Genomic DNA, 23,787 nt, shown 5'->3' on the forward strand with positions numbered 1-23,787 from the left:
CAAATATGCCAACTTTTAGGCTTATCCCCAGGATGTTGTGAGGCCTTAGAATCCCTCATTTATCCTTTCCAACAGATGATCCTACAAGGAACTTCCATTTGGGAAAACATAATTCCAACTATACATATAAAATGATGGGGTCTAAATTAGCTGTTACCACTCAAGAAAGAGATCTTGGAGTCATTGTGCATAGTTCTCTGAAAACATCCACTCAGTGTGCAGCAGCAGTCAAAAAAGATAACAGAATGTTGGGAATCATTAAGAAAGGGATAGATAATAAGACAGAAAATATCATATTGCCTCTGTATAAATCCATGGTATGCCCACGTCTTGAATACTGCATGCAGATGTGATCGACCCATCTCAAAGAAGATATATTGGAACTGGAAAAGGTTCAGAAAATGGCAACAAAAATTATTAGGGATATGGAACGGCTTCCATTTGAGGAGAGATTAACATTGGCACTTTTCAGCTTGGAAAAGAGACAACTAAGGAGGGATATGATCGAGGTCTATAAAATCATGACTGGTATGGAGAAAGTAAATAAGGAAGTGTTATTTACTCCTTGTCATAACACAAGAATTAGGAGTCACCAAATGAAATTAATAGGCAGCAGGTTTAAAACAAACAAAAGGAAGTATTTTTACACAAAACGCAGTCAACCTGTGGATGCTGTGCGTTTTGTGTAAACGCCAGAGGATGTTGTGAAGGCCAAGACTATAACAGGATTAAAAAAAGAACTAGATAAATTCATGGACAATAGCTCCATCAATGGCTGTTAGCCAGGATGGGCAGGAATGGTGTCCCTAGCCTCTGTTTGCCAGAAGCTGGGAATGGGTGAGAGAGGTTAGATCACTTGATGATTACCTGGCATTGGCCACTGTCGGAAGACAGGATGCTGTGCTAGATGGACTTTTGGTCTGACCCAGCATGGCCGTTCTTATGTTCTTTGATTCCTGGGGTAATCAGTCTTCAGCTTCAGAGAATTCCTCTCTTTGCACAAAAATCACAGGCAGTTTATGGCACATACACACACCAACCAGTAAGTCCCTGAATCACATGTCTTATAAACTTGGATGACAAAATTTGCAGTTGTGAGTTAGCTCTACTATTTTAATCAGCTCCGGTGTCTATGGTGATTCTCAAATTGGCACTGTTATGACAGCTGGGCCTACAAATTTACCCAAATTGTGTGCCCAACTGTAAAAAACATGTAAAAGTTCATAAGAGGTTACAATAATCTATAATAACCAATGTTGATGGGAAAAGGTACAAAAAGGGAGACAGAATAAGTGAATTAGTCTAAACAAAAGGGCCAAGATGATATGATTGAAGGACCGTGTGTAAATTATGCTTGTTAAAAACAGTAAGTGTGGAGCCAGAAATTAATGAGCCAAAAATGGGATGTTGGATATTAGACCTAACTGGTGGACAAAATAATGAGGGGCTGGGTTATTCCAACCATCACCCCCTTTTTAGGTCCCTAAAAGAGAAAGAGTTTGTGGGGAAAGGATGAAAGAATGAAAAGTATGACAGAGGCTACTAGTGCAAGCTTCACCATCATGGCTGCCACTACCACCACTTCCTGGTACTCCAGACCTTCATCTTCGTGATCCTGAGAGGTGTCCTGACCAGAACAGGTCAGAGAGAGAGAGAGAGGGATCCAGGTGACATCGCAACCCTTATCAGCCCCAGGAGAATCCAAACCACCACCTGGGATGACAGTTATTACCATCGTTAATACCATCTAAGAGATTGTCAGACCAGAGGGCTTTTTCTTCTAAGACTGGACTTTAACAACAACAGCAGCAATGACATCTCCAGCCTGTCTCAACGAGCTTCTTCTCTTTTCCCCAAAAAGGATTTATTACCATCTTTGATACCATCTAACAGACTGTCAAAAAAGGGGTTTTATTTCCTTCTAAAACTCTCTCCAGCTAAAGGGAAAGGGAACAAGGGATGCTGTTAAAATGAGAGTCTTATTCAATATTTTACATTTCAAATGTTTTCACTATTTTCGTTCTTTTCTAAAAAGTTAAAAGGATTTTTAATGTGTGTTTGCCATGGTGCTAACAAGTTGAGGTCTCTGTAGACCAAGACCTGGACCTTGTTTAACACTGTTTAATGTTGGACAGTGACTGGGTTACGTTGATACCATTAGCCCATTTATTTTATCTAAATTAATACAACAGCACCCACATGTACTTCTATAATGTCCTGAGCAATGAGCTAAATGATTGATAGGGCTCCTCGTTATGGTGTCAGGGAGTGCCATGGTGTATATTTTATAATATTTCAAAATGGCTTAAAAAGCATGAGAAACCTGCTTCAGAGCTGCCCAGTTCCTACATACAGTCACTACTCTGCTCCACCAGGCCCACTCCCCTCCATCCTATCCACATCCCACTCCCAGTATACCCCGACACCCCCTCCTTTCCTTTACACTGGTGGGGTTGGGGGCACAGCTGGTGTAGGAGATTACAAAGCCACCTGTACCCAATTTATACAAGTGGAGCGTTCCTCTTGGAAGGGGGAATTCTCCACTGGCCATCTCCAGCTCCTTTAGCGGCTTTAGCTAGCCAGAAAATCTGACTCTCTGTTTGTGCTGGGTTATACAGCCCCATTGTATATTTTCTCTATATATTCAGGAGTTGTCTGGGGAAAAAACAAAATATCAATACAATCAATTTTCAATACAAGCCTTTATTTGAAATTGGGTTATGTATGATGAGGTTCTGTTCTATACCACCCTCATGATCATAGTATCTGAGCACCTTAAAATGATGGCCTTCAAGTTCATGACCAACATTGAACATATCCCCTTTATCTGAAACCCTATTTTATAGAATAAATGCCATGTCAAGTAAATGTGGTTCAACTGAATGGAGACGGGTTTTGTCATCACTCATCTTCTTTTGCCAGGGATGCTCAATAAGGGTCCTATCAGAACTTTGTATTCTTCTTACCCCTAGACTTCAATGGTAACTTTGACTGAGTAAGAATGGATGAATAGAGCCCTTGGGTAGAATATTCAATTAATTTCTTCTGTTATAAGATCTAGAAAACAGGACATCAGCTACACAGGATGACAGACTGACTTGTGAACTGAACAATTCCTGCAAAGCTGGAAGCAAGTGCGGACAGGGCAGACTCGGAGCATCATGTGTATCATGTATGCATTCCTCCTGTTCTCCATTTGCCACAAGTGGGGTCAGCAGCATCCTCTCCTTCCTGTTCAGTGTGGTCAGTCATCCTGGTACCTGGCAATCCAAAAAGGTCCACATTTCTTCGAGCACCATTATCATGTATTTGCTGTGAGTGCACAGGTAGATGTGCTAATAGCTCAGGAGTTGTCTGACATGGGCTGGCATGTGGGTAATGTTTAGAAAAATCTAAAACATCTAAAAGCACTTTCCAAATCATGGGCCAAATCTTGACCTTGGTTCCTCCATGGTTGGAAGTTTGACTGGAGCTGTGCAGTCCCTGGGGTACAGGCCACAGAGACCCTCAACATATTGTGAAAGGATTATTCACTTCACAAGCACCTGTGTAAGCATCTGCCTGACTTTTCCCCATGCTGAGTAGGTTCTTCCCCATCTCATTGAGGGCAAATGGAGCTTGAACGTTTCAAACCAGATAATTAGATTGCTAAACTTAATTATTTAATGTCTGAACGTGTAATGTAAATCAATATGTAAGTGCTATTATTTATCTATTATAAAAAACCTCTCCAGATCTAAAAGATTGATATAAAATATGTCATGGACATTTCTTGGGTAAATTACTTCATTATTTATTTTTAAATATGCAAGTATCCAATAATGTATTGTATTTTTAGATATTGGTAGTATTCAATATTATATTTAAATAAGAAAGTTTATTCACATTGTTTGTTGAAAGTTCTACAATGCCTCTGAGCTACCGTTTTCCTGAGTCACAAATAAATATATTTCCCAGCTGTTTCTTCCTTCCACAACTCCTCATCCTTTCTCAAATGTAAACTTTATTAATAATAATAGAATAACTAGTCAAGTGTCTTGAAATGTAGCCACAGTGTGTAAGTGGCACTTGGGAGAGACACCAAGTTCCTATTCCATGTTCCAAGGAAAACTAGAGCCACTGCACAGAACTCACAACCAGGGGCAGACATGCCAAACCCACGAAAAAGATGTAGAAATTGGGCTTTTGGGGGGGCTTAATTGGCTTCTGAGTTGCTTGTTGGCTAGTTTTTGGCTTGTAGCTTGTTACTTGTTTGGCTTGTTATAGCTTGTTGCTTCTTGTTGTTCTTCTTTTCTTTCTTTCTTTTTTTCATCTGCTCCCAGCAAGCAGGGGCAAGGGGCAAGCAGGGGCAAGGAGGGGAGAGAGTCAGGGGTGCACAGCAGGCCCACCACAATCCCGGACTGCACGCCAGTGGGATCTAGTCACATAGAGTGTTGAGGTTCTTAGGCACTGGCTTGTTTTGGCCTTGTTTTGAAATGGAATTAGCTTGATTTTTGGCTTATTGTGAAAGGCGGGGTGCTTATTTACCGCGTGAAAGTTGGGAACTGTGCTCAGTGGGTGGGGGAGCTATTATGCATTTAAGTTACTTGCAGGCCCTTCAAATCCAGAAAGCTCAAGTTGACAAAGTTGTAATGCTTGAGTTTTTCTGAATACTAATAAGCTATCACAAAAATGCAAGAGGTCTGAGCCTCAGAAATTTTCTTTTTATGATTGAGCTGGGTCACTGCGGGGTACTGTGTTTTAATAAAGCTGCTGTTGCCTCCTATTGCTCCACTCAGCTCCACTTCACCATCTACAGAGGCTCCATCACCACCCCACAACACCTAGCTCAAGTTCCTGCCTCTGCCTCCATACCGGTTGATTGTTTAGGAGCTGAGAGCCAATCAGGTTCTGACCAGGCCCACCCCAGCCCCAGCCCCACCCTCAGCAGTGGCAGGGGCAGGGCACAAGCCCGACAGTGGGGAGGAAGTAACCAGAGCTGGCATGACAGAAGGGCAGCCAGACCAAATTTGAGTGGCATTGCAACCTAGCTCTTGGGCTCCTGCTCCCCGTTCCAGAGTCCACTCGGAGATTTCAGGAGTATGTGAGACAGGGTTCATATGGATGAGTCTCACAGCTCAGGTGTGAGACTTGAGGTGTCTGCCAAATCCTGAGTTGTTCCAGAGCCCTGGCATAATTTAGATGGTTCTGGGGGGCTGTCTATATGACAGCAGTCTCTTGGGGGCTGCACGGTACAGTGCAGCACTGGCCAGAATCTTAACTGCAGTTATGCCCCCAACATGGCCCTTTCACCCTCACAGTCCCACCCTGGTGCACCCCCTGTGCCAGAGCTTCCCAAGGGGTTCTCAGAAGGCTGCTTTACAGATGTCTTCCACAGTGTCTGCACCAGGGGGATCCTCGCCCGGACAAACAAGACACCTTTACCCACTCCAGCATTTATACATGGCATAAAGGGCCTGGAGCTAGCGTGAGGTGCTTACCCAAAGTGTTTGGGCTTTGTGTGGGCAATAAGCAAGGGCTGGGAGAGATGCAATTCATTTATCCCACTACCTGCAGGCAGGCCTCAGAGCTGTAGAGCAATTCCTCTATACGCATTACTCCAGCCCGTATGCTGGAGGAGTGACCCCTCTGCAAATCCTACATAGGATTTTAGGAGTAATGGATTTGCTCTGGCAAATGTCCCATGCTGCACACTGGCCAACCATCCCTCCTCTCATATGCGCTTGCCCATTTGGGGCTGATGCATTGCTTTTGTAGCTTATATAGAGCCCCATTCTATGGTGCACAGAGAGTTCTGAGGCCCCCTTTATGTGGATGGTCTGTCTGTACCACTCCCTCTTCTCTGCACACCCCACACATGAACGCATACCCTCTACACCCTGCGTGAACTGTATTTTAGGAGCATCTGATCTTACATCAAATAAAACATGTCAGAGAAGGACTAGTTCAAACAAGTGGGGAAAGGTGACACAGAAGGAGACCACTACATAAAGGTTCTATGTGGCTTCCTATACGGGTGAACTTCCTTGCCCACAATGGAAGTTGTGAAAGGAAAAGGAGGGAAAACAGGAGAACAGAAACTTTGCAAGTTTCAAAAAAAACCCATAAAATATATATCTAAGCAAAAACAATAGACTTGCGTTCCTTTTCCCCTTGCACCCCCACCCCACAAAGTCCTGGGACTCAACCCCTGCAAAAATGTTTTTAGTTTTAAACTATTACATTGTCTTTTTCCTGACGAAAACATTGATACTTTAATTCACACTTTATTTAAAAATGGATCAAGCTTTTTTTGTCATGCAAAGTGCTATATTTCACTCCTAATGGAAATAATTAAACTTGGTTAAATACGTGACGAAGTAAAGAGGAGATAAACAGCTGTACATCTCATCAGATCGTACACTAAAATGCCCTGATTGGAAAACCTAATATTTTAAATAGAGGTGCTATAAAAGCTGAAAAACAAACAATTCCATTCATTGTCATCCGTGGTCACTATCGATGGGACAGGCTTTAAGATTTATGATAGTAGCAGGTACTGCAATGACAGTCTGTGTGGTTCTCTATCTTCACGTTGTCCTTAAGGGTAATCTTTTAAAAAGAAACACACACAAAATTACAATTAACTACATTGCTAAAACAAAATTCTTCATGCAAAGTGTTTCTGAAGCCTTTCTTTTTTCAACTAGATACCGTACAAATGTCTTTTGAGATATAGGTATCGAAATGGCACCTGAATCCTGTGTACTATTACACTGGTTTTCTATAGCTCAGAGCCACAAAGCCTGAAGGCAAGGTTTTCAAAAGCACTTAGTGATTTTGAGTGCCTAACCTGGCACATAGAATCATAGAATATCAGGGTTGGAAGGGACCTCAGGAGGTCATCTAGTCCAACCCCCTGCTCAAAGCAGGACCAATCCCCAACTAAATCATCCCAGCCAGGGCTTTGTCAAGCCTGACCTTAAAAACTTCTAAGGAAGGAGATTCCACCACCTCCCTAGGTAACGCATTCCAGTGTTTCACCACCCTCCTAGTGAAAAAATTTTTCCTAATATCCAACCTAAACCTCCCCCACTGCAACTTGAGACCATTACTCCTTGTTCCGTCATCTGCTACCACTGAGAACAGTCTAGATCCATCCTCTTTGGAACCCCCTTTCAGGTAGTTGAAAGCAGCTATCAAATCCCCCCTCATTCTTCTCTTCTGCAGACTAAACAATCCCAGTTCCCTCAGCCTCTCCTCATAAATCATGTGTTCCAGTCCCCTAATCATTTTTGTTGCCCTCTGCTGGACGTTTTTCAATTTTTCCACATCCTTCTTGTAGTGTGGGGCCCAAAACTGAACAGAGTACTCCAGATGAGGCCTCACCAATGTCGAATAGAGGGGAGCGATCACGTCCCTCGATCTGCTGGCAATGCCCGTACTTATACATCCCAAAATGCCATTGGCCTTCTTGGCAACAAGGGCACACTGTTGACTCATACCCAGCTTCTCGTCCACTGTAACCCCTAGGTCCTTTTCTGCAGAACTGCTGCCTAGCCATTCGGTCCCTAGTCTGTAGTGGTGCATGGGATTCTTCCGTCCTAAGTGCAGGACTCTGCACTTGTCCTTGTTGAACCTCATCAGATTTCTTAGAGGTGCCTGTGTTTCAGACACTGTCAAGCATCCACGCTCTGAAATTTCAGGCCCCTTTACGGTATCTGAAGGTGGTCCTCCAAGCATGGAGACATTCAGAACAACTAGTCATGAAAAAAAAATCTTGGCCAAAGTATATTGGCTGAATGGGAGCAAGGATAATCTGGGTGAGCTAGAGCAGTGGTTTTCAACCAGGGGTACCACTCCTCCATTCCTCCCTTGATGACCCTAAAACCACCTCCATGCTTGCCTATGTGGAGCTGGCACAGAGGTTGGCTATGCTGTGCGCAGTGGGTGTGCAGTTCTGCCACATGCCCACTGTCCAGCCATTGTGGACTCACTGGATTGGTGGCTTTACACAGGCCCACACCCCTGGGTGAATTTAAGGCTGTGTTCTATGGAAATGGGTTACAAATTAATAGGGGTAGGTGAAAAACAGGCTTCATTGGAGGTATACTGACACTATTTTTTACCCTACCTTAATAATCATTTCTTGTCCTGACCAGTCTCCGTGCTGCTCAGAAGGGTTCTTGCCAATGCAGGGAATAGGCAAGGGAAATCACACCAAACAGAGTCAAACACCGATTGAGTGATATTTAGTGAGATATTGCATGTCAAGGGGAATTTCCAAAAAAAATAACCTGGGGGAAGGGCAATAATTCAGGGCCAGACCTTCAGAAGGTATAAATCAGTGCAGTACTATAGAAATCAGTGGAGCGCCCACAATTTATTCACACCAGCTGAGGATCCGGCCCTCCATGTTTATCTAATGTTTAACATGCTAATTTCTTTAAAAGAATAGAAATCAGACACTCAGAACATAAGAATCTAGGATTTTTTCCTCAAATGGTGGTTAAATGCCCTACGGCAGGAACATGCTCTGCTCTATTCATTGATTTATGTCATATCATAAAACAAGCTTAAACAGGATTCGGCCTTGTCCTCACCTTTGTAAAGGTTTTTGCTACACAGCATGTTGCCTCTGATGTAATGTTCTTTGGAACCAGCATTGTCTTCTTTGACCTCATGGGAGTGGGATACGCCCTGGAGAAACAGCACCCTGTGCACTGGTAAATGGGAGCTCCTGGCTTTGAGAAGAACCTGTTCTCCCCTAGTTTGCATTCTGGACAACCTACCACAAATACATAAGTAACAGAAACTATAAACAAGCCACTGAAATGTTTCCCTATATGCCATAGCCGATTTGAAGTTAGATTTTTATTTTCACTAACAGACCAAAAAAGAAGCACAACATGGGTTACGCCGCTGGTCATCCCCAGTTATCATCTAACAACAGAAAGAAGGATTTTCTCTGTTAAGGGTTTGGAGCTCTGGAATACCCACAACTAGCAAGGCTACATTCATGGCATCTTTCCAGCTGAGATGCAAACATTTATTGCTACTTTTCCATGTTTCTCGTTAATTTTCTTTTGTAGGGTTGGGTTGTAGGTGAATATATATAGTTGTCATCCCTAAAAACTTGTTAGTGGCTAAACAGTATTATCACAGTATTTGCAGTATTCTTTAGACATTCCCCGTGATAAGAGATTAAGTTATCTAAGACAATAGGGAACAGTTTTTATCACTGTTGCCAAGGTTTTTCAAAAGTGATTGGTGTTACTGGGTGTCTCCATTGTTACATGTCTAACTTGAGATTCATCAAAAGAACCTGATTTTCAGAGAGCAGATGCTCCCCACTTTTTAAAAGTCAAGCCCCTTTAAGCATATCAAGTTGGGCACCCAAAAATTGAGCACCCATAATCCCTAGTAACAGGAGTATGAGTTTAAGGTTAAGCATGTGCTTAAGTGCTTTCTTGAGCAGGGATTAACTCAATCACGTGCCTAAAATTAAGCAGGTACTTAGGTTCCTTGCTGAAATGGGATCTCATTTGAGATGATCCTCCTTGCCAATCATGAGTACTGTGTTCACCCCAGTTTGAAGTCAATGGGACTTAAGCATATGCTTAACATTGAGCATGTGTATAAGTGTTGTTCTGAATTTGGCCTTTGATTAATCAGGGCATAAACATACCACATATTGTACAGAAAAAATATTTTACAAATGTTGTAGAGAATTTTAAATTTTTTATTGGGTCTTATTTTTATAATCTTCCCTATGTAAAGTCCAGAGGCCAGGTTCCGTGCTGCACAAGTATCTAAGAACTGCAGTACGGAGTTCACAGCCCAGGAAGTAGCACAGCAGGGGGGTCTGTTTAAGTTACAGCTGCCTCCTCAGGCTTCCCTATGATCTCCATAACACTGCGCTGCATGCTGTGACCCTGCCCCGACACATTCCTCCCACATTGGTTATGTCCACACTGCACACCAAGCCTGGGCCCTGACTCAGGATTAAACTAACACCCCTCTTCCGTTCACACACAAATCAGTCTGACTCAGATCAGCAAGCGCTCAGGACCCAAGTCGTAAGATCCTGCTGGAGGAGGGTGGGGGTGGGGTCAGAGCCCAAGTCCTGCTGGGACTCAGGTTAAAGCACTATTATTTTGCAGTGTAGACGCAACTCAAGCCACAGACCTGAGTCTGCTGTGTAATGCAGTACAGACATGTTATCACAGTTCTGTGAGACTCGAATACAGCAACTGTAAACCCAGGTTTACAATGCAGTGTGGACACTCAAGTATGAGCTTGGAAACACCAAGTCCATAAACCCAGGTCCCACAAACCTGGGCTTAGTGTGCAGTGTAGTCATACCCTCTCAGCCCCTCCCTCAGCATGGCCTTTACACCAGGGTGTGTGAGCAAGCTTTGGGAGACAGCCTTACTGCTGTCTTCCATAATGCCTTTGCCGGGGACTCTTCTACAAGGCTCCTTGGGCCTTTTTACAAGGTATCTGTCATTTTACACAGCATAAGGGCCAGAGCAGGGGTAAGGATCTCACCCGGGGTGCGTTAGTTAGCGTGAGATCAACTGCACAGGACTCGGGGGGAGAGAAAAAATGATAACAAATTTAAAATACTCTAAAACTGACCTAAAATATATATTTCTTTAAAATATAATGACGTCTATAAAATCCACTATCCCAGGCTCTACGAGGCATAGACGCATATGCTGTGTGTTATCAAGAGAAGCAAGGCTCTTCTCTTTCTAATGTTATAAAGCTGCCATTTGTAGCCCTAAAGGGTCACAAATAAACTTTCAACTTGCTCTGGTTCAGGAATTAATATTACTCCCCAGCACCTGAGGGCAGTGTCATTTGGGGGGAAATCCCACGTTTGGGAAAAATCCTGCATTTGGGGGAAGAAAAGGAAATATTTTATGGCAGACTGGCTGAGGGGGTGTTTTTTAATAATGATAGCAGCTTAAAGTTTCTTATAAGTTTGGAATGATAGAAATTGTCCTAATAGAGAAGGATTAGTAGGGAGAGTGCAGAGAAGTGGGCAAACGTCATATGTGTGGGATGGAGAGACTGGGTTGGGTTTCACAAAATGAAAAACATGATGGAGGGTATGTCTACACAACAGAGATTACATGTGCCAGCATAGCCCCATAGGGTTGAAGTAGCCTACATGGACAGAAGGGATGTAGGAACACAACTCGTTAGCTGTGGTGACGGAAGTCCTCTTCTGTCAACATAGCTGTGTCTACACTGAGAGTTATGCTTGCACAGCTACCTCAGTCAGGTGTGGGGGGGGGGTTTTGACCCATGTAGCTATGCCGATGTAGCTTTTCAGTGTAGACCAGGCCCAAGTTGCAGCTGAACAAAGAGAATTTTCTGTTTGTAAAACTCTGAACTGAACAATGTGGTAAGAGATGTCTCAGTGTTAGATGCAATGTATACAGTGGCATTTAAATGAATATGTAATATATCACTACAGCATTATATTTTCATTTCATGTTCATATTACAGTCTAGCGTGCCAAGAAATGTATCTGGCAGATAAGATTTATGACCACAGTATACAATGAGTGGAAATTTAATTAATGTTTTTATTGATACACATCTTATGTTTGTATTGTCATTGCTGAATGTTAAAGGTAGCTCACCCTGCATGAGGAACTCTCCATCTGGAAAAGAATGAAGAATATGCAGAAATACGGACAACATGACTAGAGTGACCGCTGCGTACTTCCCATAGTAATCCATGATTCTTCTGCAAAAAAACAGACAGAAACAAAGGCTTCATCTGACATTCTTGCATTATTGTCATTGGAAACACCATCAACTATAGAGACTATTTAGAATGATGATTAGAAACTGCAGATGTATTGTACTACTGTTCATTTTACAGCCTGACATCATCATCATCATCATCTTAACAATAATAGTTTCTATCTTTGTATTTTTAATACATTTTTCTGGATGTCAACACTAACATAAAATATAAAAGATATAACTGGCTAATATTTATGGTCGGTTCAGGGGAAAACAGAGAAGCAAATATTTGTAGTCTGACCAGGATAAGGAACCTTGAGTTTTCAGTTAAAATAATTGCATAATTAGCACATGAAATTTCAGGCTATGGGCCCGATTCTCATCCCTCCTCTGACCCCCGTAAGGGCTAGAGGAGCATAAAGGGACCCTCAAAGTCTCGTATCCACCTGGGAGAGGCTTCCCCTGGTGCAGGCACCACAGAAGGCTGCCTCCTGGACACCACAAGCCCAGGCAGAGGTGACACTCAGGGGGGTGAGGCTGGGAGCAGAAGGGTAGAATGCTGGGGAGGTTGGAGTGGTGTAGTAGGCCGAGATTCCAGGCAGAGTGGCAGGGGGCTGCTGCCTCAATCAGACAGCCCCCAGGGCTCTCAAAGTTATACCAGCAGCTTCTCCAGCCCCCAGAGCAGCTCAGGCTCAGAAGGGGGTAAAGGTAGTTTAAAGCTATTGTCACAGAGTGGCTGGCCCCTGCAGATGAAGCAGGTCTGGCTCCCTTATGCCAGAGTAGATGCTGTCAGTTTGGCCAATTAAGAGGATGGAGCAGCACCCGGGGCTAAAAAAGATCCAGGGGAGCCCTGCGGAAGGTCAGTCAGGAGACTGGAGGAGAAGATCTCCGGGGAAAGCTGCTGAGAACAGAAAGCTCTCTGCAGGCTGTCCCTGGAAAGGGTGGGTAGGGGGGTTATCAGGAAGCCAGTGAAGGAGCTAGCCTCAGTCAAAGCCAGTGGTAGAAGGCAGAAGAGAGCTAGGAAGCCAGTGGAGGGTCTATCCTGTTGACACTCCTGACCCAGAGAGCCATGGAGCGGGCGGCAGAGGGCTGAAGGCAGACAGCAGCAGAGGGAGCTGCCTCCTGGCTCTCAGAGCTGGAAAGCTGAAGCTAGAGGGCCAAAGGGGGCTGAAGACTGGGATTGAGGTATGGTGAATTTTGCTGGTGTTCTACCTCTACTTGATGGATTGTCTGGACTATGGTTATGGGGCTTAGGTTATGGTTTATGTGCATACGGCTTTCTTTTGTAATAAATTAACCCTACAAGGGCTACTTGTACTTAGAAAGACTGTTGGGACTATTTCTGGGGACTATGAAGGAGAGAAACTGATGCAGGGGCACCTGGCATGCTGCAGACTGCCACAAGAGGGTGCTCCAAATGGGGCTGCTTTGAGATGGCCACCATAACTCCCCTCCCTCTCGGCTGTGAGCACTTTCATACACACAGCACCGAATCTCACCCCAAGTGCTTTTCTTATCTGGCCCGTGGTTTGTTTGGGTTTTTTTAAGCCTTCACTGAGGAGGAAAGAAGCCTCCATTTTCTCTCTATCCTAACTTCAGGTGTGCCATGCTAATAAAGGTTACTCATTTTGGAACAGACAGAATCAGCAGGAAACTTTTTGACAAGTACTGTGGGGTTTCTTGCATCTTCCTCTGAAGCATCTGCTACTGGCCACTGCTGGAGACCATACTGGACTAGCTGGACCGTGGTTCTGATCCAGCATGGCAATTCCTATGACAAAATTCAGACTGACTTTCTCTTGCAGAGCCCAGTCTCAGAGTCGGGGTCATTTGACATGGAAGGGTCCTGCACACGTCTTCAAATGTTAGGTGGACTAAAGATAAGTGTTAAAGTCTTGTGTTAATCTGCACTATCCAGTGCTGAACATTTCAGCTATTGTAAATCAGTTGGCCATCTTTCAACACAGATAGCATCTTTAGCATGAGGTCTGCAAACTTTCTTCTCAAGCACTAAACTTCCTTATTGCATTGTCAGCCAAAATGTGCCCATTCAGCCCAGCTAAATTTACTTTTGTCCCAGCTTTCTCAGAAAACAAGCTATAATGGCAATTACCCATTTTAAAATAACTCTCCTAGAATGGATAGACCTAGACCTCACCTTTTGAAGTGAACTGAAGTTATTTATGTCCTGTGCTGAGATAATGGAGTCCATGGAGAAAAGCATTATATAAAGGAGAGCTAAGTACTACATTCTACAGCTAATGCAATCTGGTCAGATAGTAAATAAAGGTAGTGCTCTTTTGGTCTAACAGGGCTCAACCATGATTCAGTTTAAGGATTTTATTTCAGGTCTCTTTACAACTGACACACCCAATAGCTTACAACAATGGATCCTTCATTGCCATTGTAGACTGCCCTGTCAGGGGGTTCTGAGTGATTCTTACATCCAAATTATTCCACTGTCATGTATTCACACTACGGCCCCAATCCTGCAACTGGATCCTCTAGAACAGACACCTGCAGTTGCACAGAGCCCCACTGACTTTTCTGAGCTAAGCTCAGGCACTGGAGTCTGTGCTAGCAGATCCAGTTGCAGAATCAGAGTCCAAGCCTGTGAGCTAAATACATACATAATTTTTAAAGAGAAAACCTCACTGTGCAGAGGCAGTAAAAATACATGTCTAAATCAATTAACTTTTTGTACTTAAACTTTTTCTTTATCAACACTGCTACTAAATTATAATGATCCTTGAGGCAGGGATCATACCAAAAACTAGCACTGGGACACTAAATTTTAGCTAAAGGGATCTTCTAAAAATACAGAGGCAATCAAAATAACCCTAAAGCCAAAATGAAGAAATTAAAGCCCTTAGACTTCTCGTGCAGGTTACGTAAGCATCCCATAACGCTCACAGAAGGCATGCATTGCTCTAATAGCAGAAAGAAAGTGGGAAAAGAGTATAGGTAAATGACAGGTATCCTCCAGATAATGGCAATCTGAATCTAATGAAGGCACCAGAAAGGAACAAAAATTAAAGAGGCAATGTGCAAGGTGGAAATTAGCAGAGTGAAGTGAACTTTGAAGAGCAAATAGTGAAAGACATAAAAACAAATAACAAGAAATTGAAGTATAGCTGAAGCAGTGCTCAAAATCATGCAGTAAAATATGTAAAAGCCAGTTTTGAAAAGAGGTAGGATGAGATCTTCATTCCATTCTAGCTCCTTTACACTGTGTAAAAGGGCCAGAGTATCCTAAAAGGGCTCAAAGTTCAGTATCTGGCTGGGTGAGAATTCCGCCTAGCACAGGCATGGCAGAAGAAACTGTAAGGCTGCTTCTTGCAAGCTCTGGCATAAGTGGTGTACCAGGGGTGAGAAGTGTAACAGCATGCCTGGAATTTGGAAAAAGAAGCACAGGTTGCAAGAAGGAAGAGTTTGGAGGAGATGCCACAAGGAAGCCAATCTCTGCACATGGCTAGAATACTAGACACAGCTGCAGCGTTTCTGTAAATAGTATTCTTAATACAGAGCCAGTTTAGTTTTAGAAACATGGAGTCCTCTCATGTTATTACCCAGCATGTGGTACATGAAACATGGTGGCAATGGCCAGTCTACAATAAAAGCATTCTGAGGCCAGAGGCAAATTTGGGCTGTCAATAAAAAAAACCCTGTGAAACAAGAGACATTATCATTTGCAGCTTATAGTAGTTGACATACGGGAGTACCACCCATGGCTGGGCAGCAGGGCAGTGCAAACCATGGATTTGATCACAGTGCAACACCAGAATATCCTCACCATGAAAGAGGAAGGAGAACAGTCATTCTAGCCAGCATTCTAACAGAATATAAGGACATATTTCAAGGAGATGAACACCGAGGGCAAGCTGAAGTTAGAAATAGACTTGCCAGTGCAGCCCATGAGACTACCAAAATGTAGAATTGCATCAGCCTTTGTGGAGCCATTGAAGAAGAAACTGGCAAGTCTGCAAAGAGCCATTGCTACACCTGTTGAAACTAGTGCAGCATGGGTCAGCAGCCTAGTAATAGTGAGAGAACCTTCAGGTAAAGGGAGGATCTGCATTGATCCAAAACCACTTAACAGAGCACTGAAAGGAAGTCAGTGCCCATCACCAGCCATTGAGGGTGTACTACCCAATTTAACTAGTGCAAAAGTGTTCCCTATGTGATGTCAAGAATAGGCTCTGGCATATTGAGCTACATGAGCCACCTGACAACCTTTGCCACATCTTTTGGCAGGTATCACTGGGTACAAATGCCTACGGGCATTAGCCCAGCCCCATAGGTGTTCCAATGTAAATCAAACCAGACACCAAAGGACTCCTAGGTGTTAAGGCAGTAGCTGATGACATTCAGAGAGGTCAAGGAAGAGCCAATCCAGGACCATTATACCAAGCTGCAACAACACCTGCTCAAGTGCCAGGAGCAGGAAATTAGGCTGAATGTAGACAAGCTGAAGATGAGGAGAACCGGGGTCTGCTACATCAGACATATGTTGATTTCCGTGGCATCTGGCCAGCCCCTGGAGAAGTGAGAGACATTAAGGAAATATCCAGACTTGTTGGGATGATGCCAAATTGGTGTGGCCATACTGAATAAATGGTGAGAGCATAACTTGACATGACTTAAACATGGCTGAATGGCTGCAGAGGATCCTGGGAGCAGATTCCCTTTAAACGGAAGCAAATTTAATAAAGACCTGGCAAAGTCTGCGTGTACAATCAATATTGAACCTATTGGTCGGCAAATACGGGCCCATGCAAAAGTAAATATCACATGTATAAAGTTCCAGCAAGGAGCACAGGTTGACCTGGTTGTAGTGACCTTACAGCAAGGACACCATGCAGAGAGCCAGAGTGAATGATTAATGAGTAAGTAAATGTGGGGTGATCTTCATTCGGTACCACCCCTCCAGCCCCTTCTAAAATACTAATGCGTGAAAAAGCAACGCTGCTAGACAGAATAGCCAAAACTCTGCTCCGTGAGCTCGAGTAGGACTGTGAACCAGAGGGGTCTCAAGGCAACCAAGGCCTTGCCTTGAGGGAATCCGAGACAGACCAGAGGGCTGAGAAGGACAGACCAGGAGGAAAGAAGCTATCTATAACATTGGTAACCACTTTCTCTGTTTGCCAAGCAGGAACTGCGTGAGGCTAGCACAGGGCCTGTTTGTATGTTTGTAAAAGAGAGACTCATTAAGAGGAGTGTATAGCTCTTAAGGTATGGCTCTTAATGTCTAACATAGAAGTTATGTGCTTAATATAACCCTTTACCGCTTATGTAATTCCTTCTCAATGAACTGCGATGTACTGAAGATAATTACTGAGGACCTTTTTCACTGGTATGACAGTAATCTGCTCCGCCAGGAGCCAGTAAAAATCCATTTCAGAGGTAGTAGCACCCCCTGTTGTCAAAGGATGTGAAGGGAGTCCACTGATTTACAGGGATAGCCGACTATCTTTCCAGATTCTGTGCACACCTATCAGAAGCCTGTGAACCCTTGACACAGTTGACACACAATGACAGAGCATGGGATGGATCAGAGACCCAATTACAGGCATTTGGAAGAGTACTGAAAATCATAAGCAAGGCACCAACCCTAAGCACTATAGTCCTGTGGAGCAGCTAGAGCTACTGTGTGAGGCCTCAGAAGGAAGCCTAGGAGCAGCACCGATGGGCTGCTGGCTTTGCATAGCATTTGCTAGTGGAGCCCTAACAGACCCAAAAATGGGATATGCTCAGATAGCAAAGAAACCAATGGCTGTGCTCTCTGGAATGGAATGATTCTCTCAGTTCCCTTTTGGGCACAAGGTGGACATGCAGTCTAATTATAAGCCATCAGAAAGCAACATAAAGAAGCCACTGCTGAGTGCACCCAAGTGACTACTACATGTTATTGAGACTCCAGCATTATGAGGCGAGGATAAGGTACTGTCCAGAAAAGTCCCAACGGGTGGCAGATACACTGAGCAGAGCATACCTTCAAGAGTACAATACAGATGGCTTTGTGGAATAGGAGATAGATAGACTATCAACATGCTACAATACTGTCACACTTCTAATGGGAGACTCCAGGCAATTCAACAAAGCAACAGACATGATGAGATGCTGCCAGCAGTGAAACAATTTATTCTCCAGGATTGGCCACATTGCAAGAAACAAGTGCCACCAGACCTTTACTACTAGGTGAGGGTGGATCTCTGCTGGTTGGAAGGCATGAGATGCACTGTCCTGAGATGGGGGGTTCCACGACCACCACTCCCAAGAGAAGGAGGCGGGTGGTGGTGGTCGGGGACTCTCTCCTCCGGGGGACTGAGTCATCTATCTGCCGCCCTGACCGGGAAAACCGAGAAGTCTGCTGCTTGCCAGGGGCTAAGATTCGTGATGTGACGGAGAGACTGCCGAGACTCATCAAGCCCTCGGATCGCTACCCCTTCCTGCTTCTCCACGTGGGCACCAATGATACTGCCAAGAATGACCTTGAGCGGATCACTGCGGACTACGTGGCTCTGGGAAGAAGGATAAAGGAGTTTGAGGCGCAACTGGTGTTCTCGTCCATCCTCCCCGTGGAAGGAAAAGGACGGGGCAGGGACCGTCGGATCGTGGAAGTCAACGAATGGCTACGCAGGTGGTGTCGGAGAGAAGGCTTTGGATTCTTTGACCATGGGATGGTGTTCCATGAAGGAGGAGTGCTGGGCAGAGACGGGCTCCATCTTACGAAGAGAGGGAAGAGCATCTTTGCGAGCAGGCTGGCTAACCTAGTGAGGAGGGCTTTAAACTAGGTTCACCGGGGGAAGGAGACCAAAGCCCTGAGGTAAGTGGGAAAGTGGGATACCGGGAGGAAACACAGGCAGGAACGTCTGTGAGGGGCGGGCTCCTGCCTCATACTGAGAAGGAGGGGCGATCAGCAGGTTATCTCAAGTGCTTGTATACAAATGCACAAAGCCTTGGAAACAAGCAGGGAGAACTGGAGGTCCTGGTGATGTCAAGGAGTTATGATGTCATTGGAATAACAGAGACTTGGTGGGATAACTCACATGACTGGAGTACTGTCATGGATGGTTATAGACTGTTCAGGAAGGACAGGCAGGGCAGAAAAGGTGGTGGAGTAGCACTGTATGTAAGGGAGCAGTATGACTGCTCAGAGCTCCGGTATGAAACTGCAGAAAAACCTGAGTGTCTATGGATTAAGTTTAGAAATGTGAGCAACAAGAGTGATGTAGTGGTGGGAGTCTGCTATAGACCACCGGACCAGGGGGATGAGGTGGATGAGGCTTTCTTCCGGCAACTCACAGAAGCTACTAGATCGCACGCCCTGGTTCTCATGGGTGACTTTAATTTTCCTGATATTTGCTGGGAGAGCAATACAGCGGTGCATAGACAATCCAGGAAGTTTTTGGAAAGCGTAGGGGACAATTTCCTGGTGCAAGTGCTAGAAGAGCCAACTAGGGGGGGAGCTTTTCTTGACCTGCTGCTCACAAACAGGGAAGAATTAGTGGGGGAAGCAAAAGTGGACGGGAATCTGGGAGGCAGTGACCATGAGTTGGTTGAGTTCAGGATCCTGACGCAGGGAAGAAAGGTAAGCAGCAGGATACGGACCCTGGACTTCAGGAAAGCAGACTTCGACTCCCTCAGGGAGCGGATGGGTAGGATCCCCTGGGGGACTAACATGAAGGGGAAAGGAGTCCAGGAGAGCTGGCTGTATTTCAAGGAATCCCTGTTGAGGTTACAGGGACAAACCATCCCGATGAGTCGAAAGAATAGTAAATATGGCAGGCGACTGGCTTGGCTTAACGGTGAAATCCTAGCGGATCTTAAACATAAAAAAGAAGCTTACAAGAAGTGGAAGGTTGGACATATGACCAGGGAAGAGTATAAAAATATTGCTCGGGCATGTAGGAGTGAAATCAGGAGGGCCAAATCGCACCTGGAGCTGCAGCTAGCAAGAGATGTCAAGAGTAACAAGAAGGGTTTCTTCAGGTATGTTGGCAACAAGAAGAAAGCCAAGGAAAGTGTGGGCCCCTTACTGAATGAGGGAGGCAACCTAGTGACAGAGGATGTGGAAAAAGCTAATGTGCTCAATGCTTTTTTTGCCTCTGTCTTCACTAACAAGGACAGTTCCCAGACTGCTGCGCTGGGCATCACAACATGGGGAGTAGGTGGCCAGCCCTCTGTGGAGAAAGAGGTGGTTAGGGACTATTTAGAAAAGCTGGACGTGCACAAGTCTATGGGGCCGGACGAGTTGCATCCGAGGGTGCTAAAGGAATTGGTGGATGTGATTGCAGAGCCATTGGCCATTATCTTTGAAAACTCGTGGCGAACGGGGGAAGTCCCGGATGACTGGAAAAAGGCTAATGTAGTACCAATCTTTAAAAAAGGGAAGAAGGAGGATCCTGGGAACTACAGGCCAGTCAGCCTCACCTCAGTCCCCGGAAAAATCATGGAGCAGGTCCTCAAGGAATCAATCCTGAAGCACTTACACGAGAGGAAAGTGATCAGGAACAGTCAGCATGGATTCACCAAGGGTAGGTCATGCCTGACTAATCTAATAGCCTTCTATGATGAGATTACTGATTCTGTGGATGAAGGGAAAGCAGTGGATGTATTGTTTCTTGACTTTAGCAAAGCTTTTGACACGGTCTCCCACAGTATTCTTGTCAGCAAGTTAAAGAAGTATGGGCTGGATGAATGCACTATAAGGTGGGTAGAAAGTTGGCTAGATTGTCGGGCTCAACGGGTAGTGATCAATGGCTCCATGTCTAGTTGGCAGCCGGTGTCAAGTGGAGTGCCCCAGGGGTCGGTCCTGGGGCCGGTTTTGTTTAATATCTTCATAAATGATCTGGAGGATGGTGTGGATTGCATTCTCAGCAAATTTGCGGATGATACTAAACTGGGAGGAGTGGTAGATATGCTGGAGGGCAGGGATAGGATACAGAGGGACCTAGACAAATTGGAGGCTTGGGCCAAAAGAAACCTGATGCGGTTCAATAAGGATAAGTGCAGGGTCCTGCACTTAGGACGGAAGAACCCAATGCACAGCTACAGACTAGGGACCGAATGGCTAGGCAGCAGTTCTGCAGAAAAGGACCTAGGGGTTAGAGTGGACGAGAAGCTGGATATGAGTCAGCAGTGTGCCCTTGTTGCCAAGAAGGCCAATGGCATTTTGGGATGTATAAGTAGGGGCATAGCGAGCAGATCGAGGGACGTGATCGTTCCCCTCTATTCGACATTGGTGAGGCCTCATCTGGAGTACTGTGTCCAGTTTTGGGCCCCACACTACAAGAAGGACGTGGATAAATTGGAGAGAGTCCAGCGAAGGGCAACAAAAATGATTAGGGGTCTGGAACACATGACTTATGAGGAGAGGCTGAGGGAACTGGGATTGTTTAGTCTGCGGAAAGAGAAGAATGAGGGGGGATTTGATAGCTGCTTTCAACTACCTGAGAGGTGGTTCCAGAGAGGATGGTTCTAGACTATTCTCAGTGGTAGAAGAGGACAGGACAAGGAGTAATGGTCTCAAGTTGCAGTGGGGGAGGTTTAGGTTGGATATTAGGAAAAACTTTTTCACTAGGAGGGTGGTGAAACACTGGAATGCGTTACCTAGGGAGGTGGTAGAATCTCCTTCCTTGGAAGTTTTTAAGGTCAGGCTTGACAAAGCCTTGGCTGGGATGATTTGATTGGGGATTGGTCCTGCTTTGAGCAGGGGGTTGGACTAGATGACCTCCTGAGGTCCCTTCCAACCCTGATAGTCTATGATTCTATGATTCTATGAGGGACGAGCTGTGTACACAAAATGGGATTTTGCTTACAGGGGACCAAGCAGTAATCCCAGCATATTTAAGAGCTGACATCATGAGATGGTTACACATGTCACACCTGGGTATAGAAACATGCCTGAGATGAGCCACAGAGTATATCTGCTGGTCAGGCATGTGTCCAGTGTAGGATTCATACAAGGTTCATGCGCTTGGCAACATTCAGGGCACACCCGGAGTGTTGTGCAGGAGCTGCGCACACACAGCTCCTCTCAAGGGCATGAACCTTGGAATCTCTCCCAGATGACATGAACCGTGGGAAGCCTCCCAGGACTGGGCTTAAGGCCCGAGAGCAAGGAATGCGGTAGATAGAAATTGGTAAATAAGAATGTTAAACAAAGCCAGTGTATTCCTTTTATCTGTTGGAGAATGTAATGCGCGGGGGGGAGAGAGAGAATAAAGGGGAAGGTGGAAAGCTGACAGGCAGAAGCCCGTTAGCAGACCAGCCGCTTGCATGCTAAAAGCTGTGTCCCGTCTTGTCATTGAACCGCCACAACTGGCGCCCAAACGTGGGGCCCTCAGCACTCACCTCGCCCGGCAAGGGTTTCAGAAGCGTCACTCATCCACTTTGCGGATCCGGGTGAGTATTTTTCATTGTGGTAAGTATGGGAAGCTCCCTCTCTGCTTTGCAAGTGCAACACCGCAATGAGCTACAGTATTTGCTGCGTAAGGCTCAGCATGACTGCCCCACTCGAGAACTCACTCTCCTGCTACAGGAGGTGAGTGCCCAATGCCCGTGGTACCCTGAAGCCGGAACCCTTAAGCTAGCGGACTGGGAGCGGTTGGGCCAGACATTGCACAAAGAGCCTCGGGCGCCCGTGCAGGCTTTACATGCCTGGCACCTCTGCCGTGACGCAATACAGCGTGTCGCCTCGGACAGGCTCTCCCTCACGAGGCTGGTGATCTCGCCACTCCCGTCCATTCCTGCAGCCATCCCCCCTCCTAGCGATGCGACACACTGTGTCGCCTTGGAAAGACCCTCTCCCGCGCCAACAGAGGGGCTGCCGATCCCGCCACCCCCGTCCGCTCCTGCAGCCATCCCTCCCCCTGCTTCGCCCCCAGTGCCTCTATTGCCACCGCCTCCCTTGCCTTCCCCACCGGAGCCGGTGTGTGATCACCCTCCCCCCGTGGGGCCCCATGTTCCGGGGCCCCCGGGGGGGTCGTCCGCGTCTGCCCAGGGGCTTTCGCTGGTGCAACAAATGGTTCACGCAGCGAAGACTCGCTCAAACATTACAGCAGAAGAGCTGGCTGATCTGGTCTCAGTTTGTCCGGTGACCTGGCAGGATGATGGCCAGGGCAACCAGGTTGCAAACCGGGTTAGTTTGCCTTACGCGGTGATCAGAGAGGTAAAGAAAGCGATTCGCGAGTTCGGCCTCACTAGTATGTATGTACGTGGTCTCATTGAAGGGCTAGGTACTGGGTACACCCTGATCCCTGAAGATTGGAAGGCGCTGTTGCGCATGATGCTGACGCCCAGTCAGTATGTTATTTGGCTTAGTGAGTATCGGCAGATGGCGGAACACCAAGCCCAGGTATATAGAGAGCAAGGTATCATTTATGAGCACTTGGCAGGGGAGGGCCAGTTTGCTACTGTTCAGCTGCAGTCTCAACTCCCTCAGGCCGTCTTCCCCATTATTTCCACCTGCACCCAGCATGCCTTCCAGAAGGTCCCGGATTCGGGCAGGCCTACTAAAAGCTTTGCCAGTATCCGTCAGGGTGCATCAGAGTCCTTTATGGATTTTACCAACAGATTGCAGGAGGCTATCCTCCGACAGATGGATAACCCTGCGGCAGCTCAGGAGATCCTGTTAAAAATGGCGGTTGAAAATGCGAACGAGGATTGCCGCCATGCTCTCCAGGCTGCACAAGCTTCTGGAATTCTAGAGCTGTCGGGCATGCCAAAACATCGGAACCCAAGCACATAAAGCTGGGGTTCTGGCCGCCGCCCTGCGGAAAAGCGGGAAGGAGGGGAAGCGTTGTTACCGCTGTGGTAAGGAGGGTCACTTTCAGCGGGAGTGCCGCTCATCGACGGCGCCCGCCCGCCCCTCAAAGAAGTGCCCCAAGTGTCAGAAGGGCTATCACTGGGCTAATCAGTGTCGTAGCAGGTCGGGAAACCGCACGACGGGTCTCCCCCGAACCCAGGGCCAAACGGGGGTGTTCCCCACTCAGACAACTGTTCCTCTGCCTTACTATCCGTAGGCTCCATGAGGGCGGCG

At 45.9% G+C, this 23,787-nt stretch overlaps 1 protein-coding gene across 1 annotated transcript in view; it reads right to left on the reverse strand.

The window, feature by feature from the left end:
- Window positions 1-6,234: 6,234 nt before the first annotated feature.
- CGA (glycoprotein hormones, alpha polypeptide) overlaps window positions 6,235-23,787 on the reverse strand; it is a 30,224-nt gene continuing 12,671 nt past the window's right edge. The window contains exons 2-4 of the mRNA XM_007052575.3: window positions 11,636-11,742; window positions 8,583-8,767; window positions 6,235-6,591 (exon numbers count right to left, since the gene is read on the reverse strand). Of these exons, the coding sequence (XP_007052637.1) occupies window positions 6,514-6,591; window positions 8,583-8,767; window positions 11,636-11,735 (363 nt within the window). The 5' untranslated portion in view covers window positions 11,736-11,742 and the 3' untranslated portion in view covers window positions 6,235-6,513. The remainder of the gene's footprint in view (window positions 6,592-8,582; window positions 8,768-11,635; window positions 11,743-23,787) is intronic.

The sequence above is a fragment of the Chelonia mydas genome, chromosome 3, assembly GCF_015237465.2.
Source record: "Chelonia mydas isolate rCheMyd1 chromosome 3, rCheMyd1.pri.v2, whole genome shotgun sequence".
NCBI lineage: Eukaryota > Metazoa > Chordata > Testudines > Cheloniidae > Chelonia > Chelonia mydas.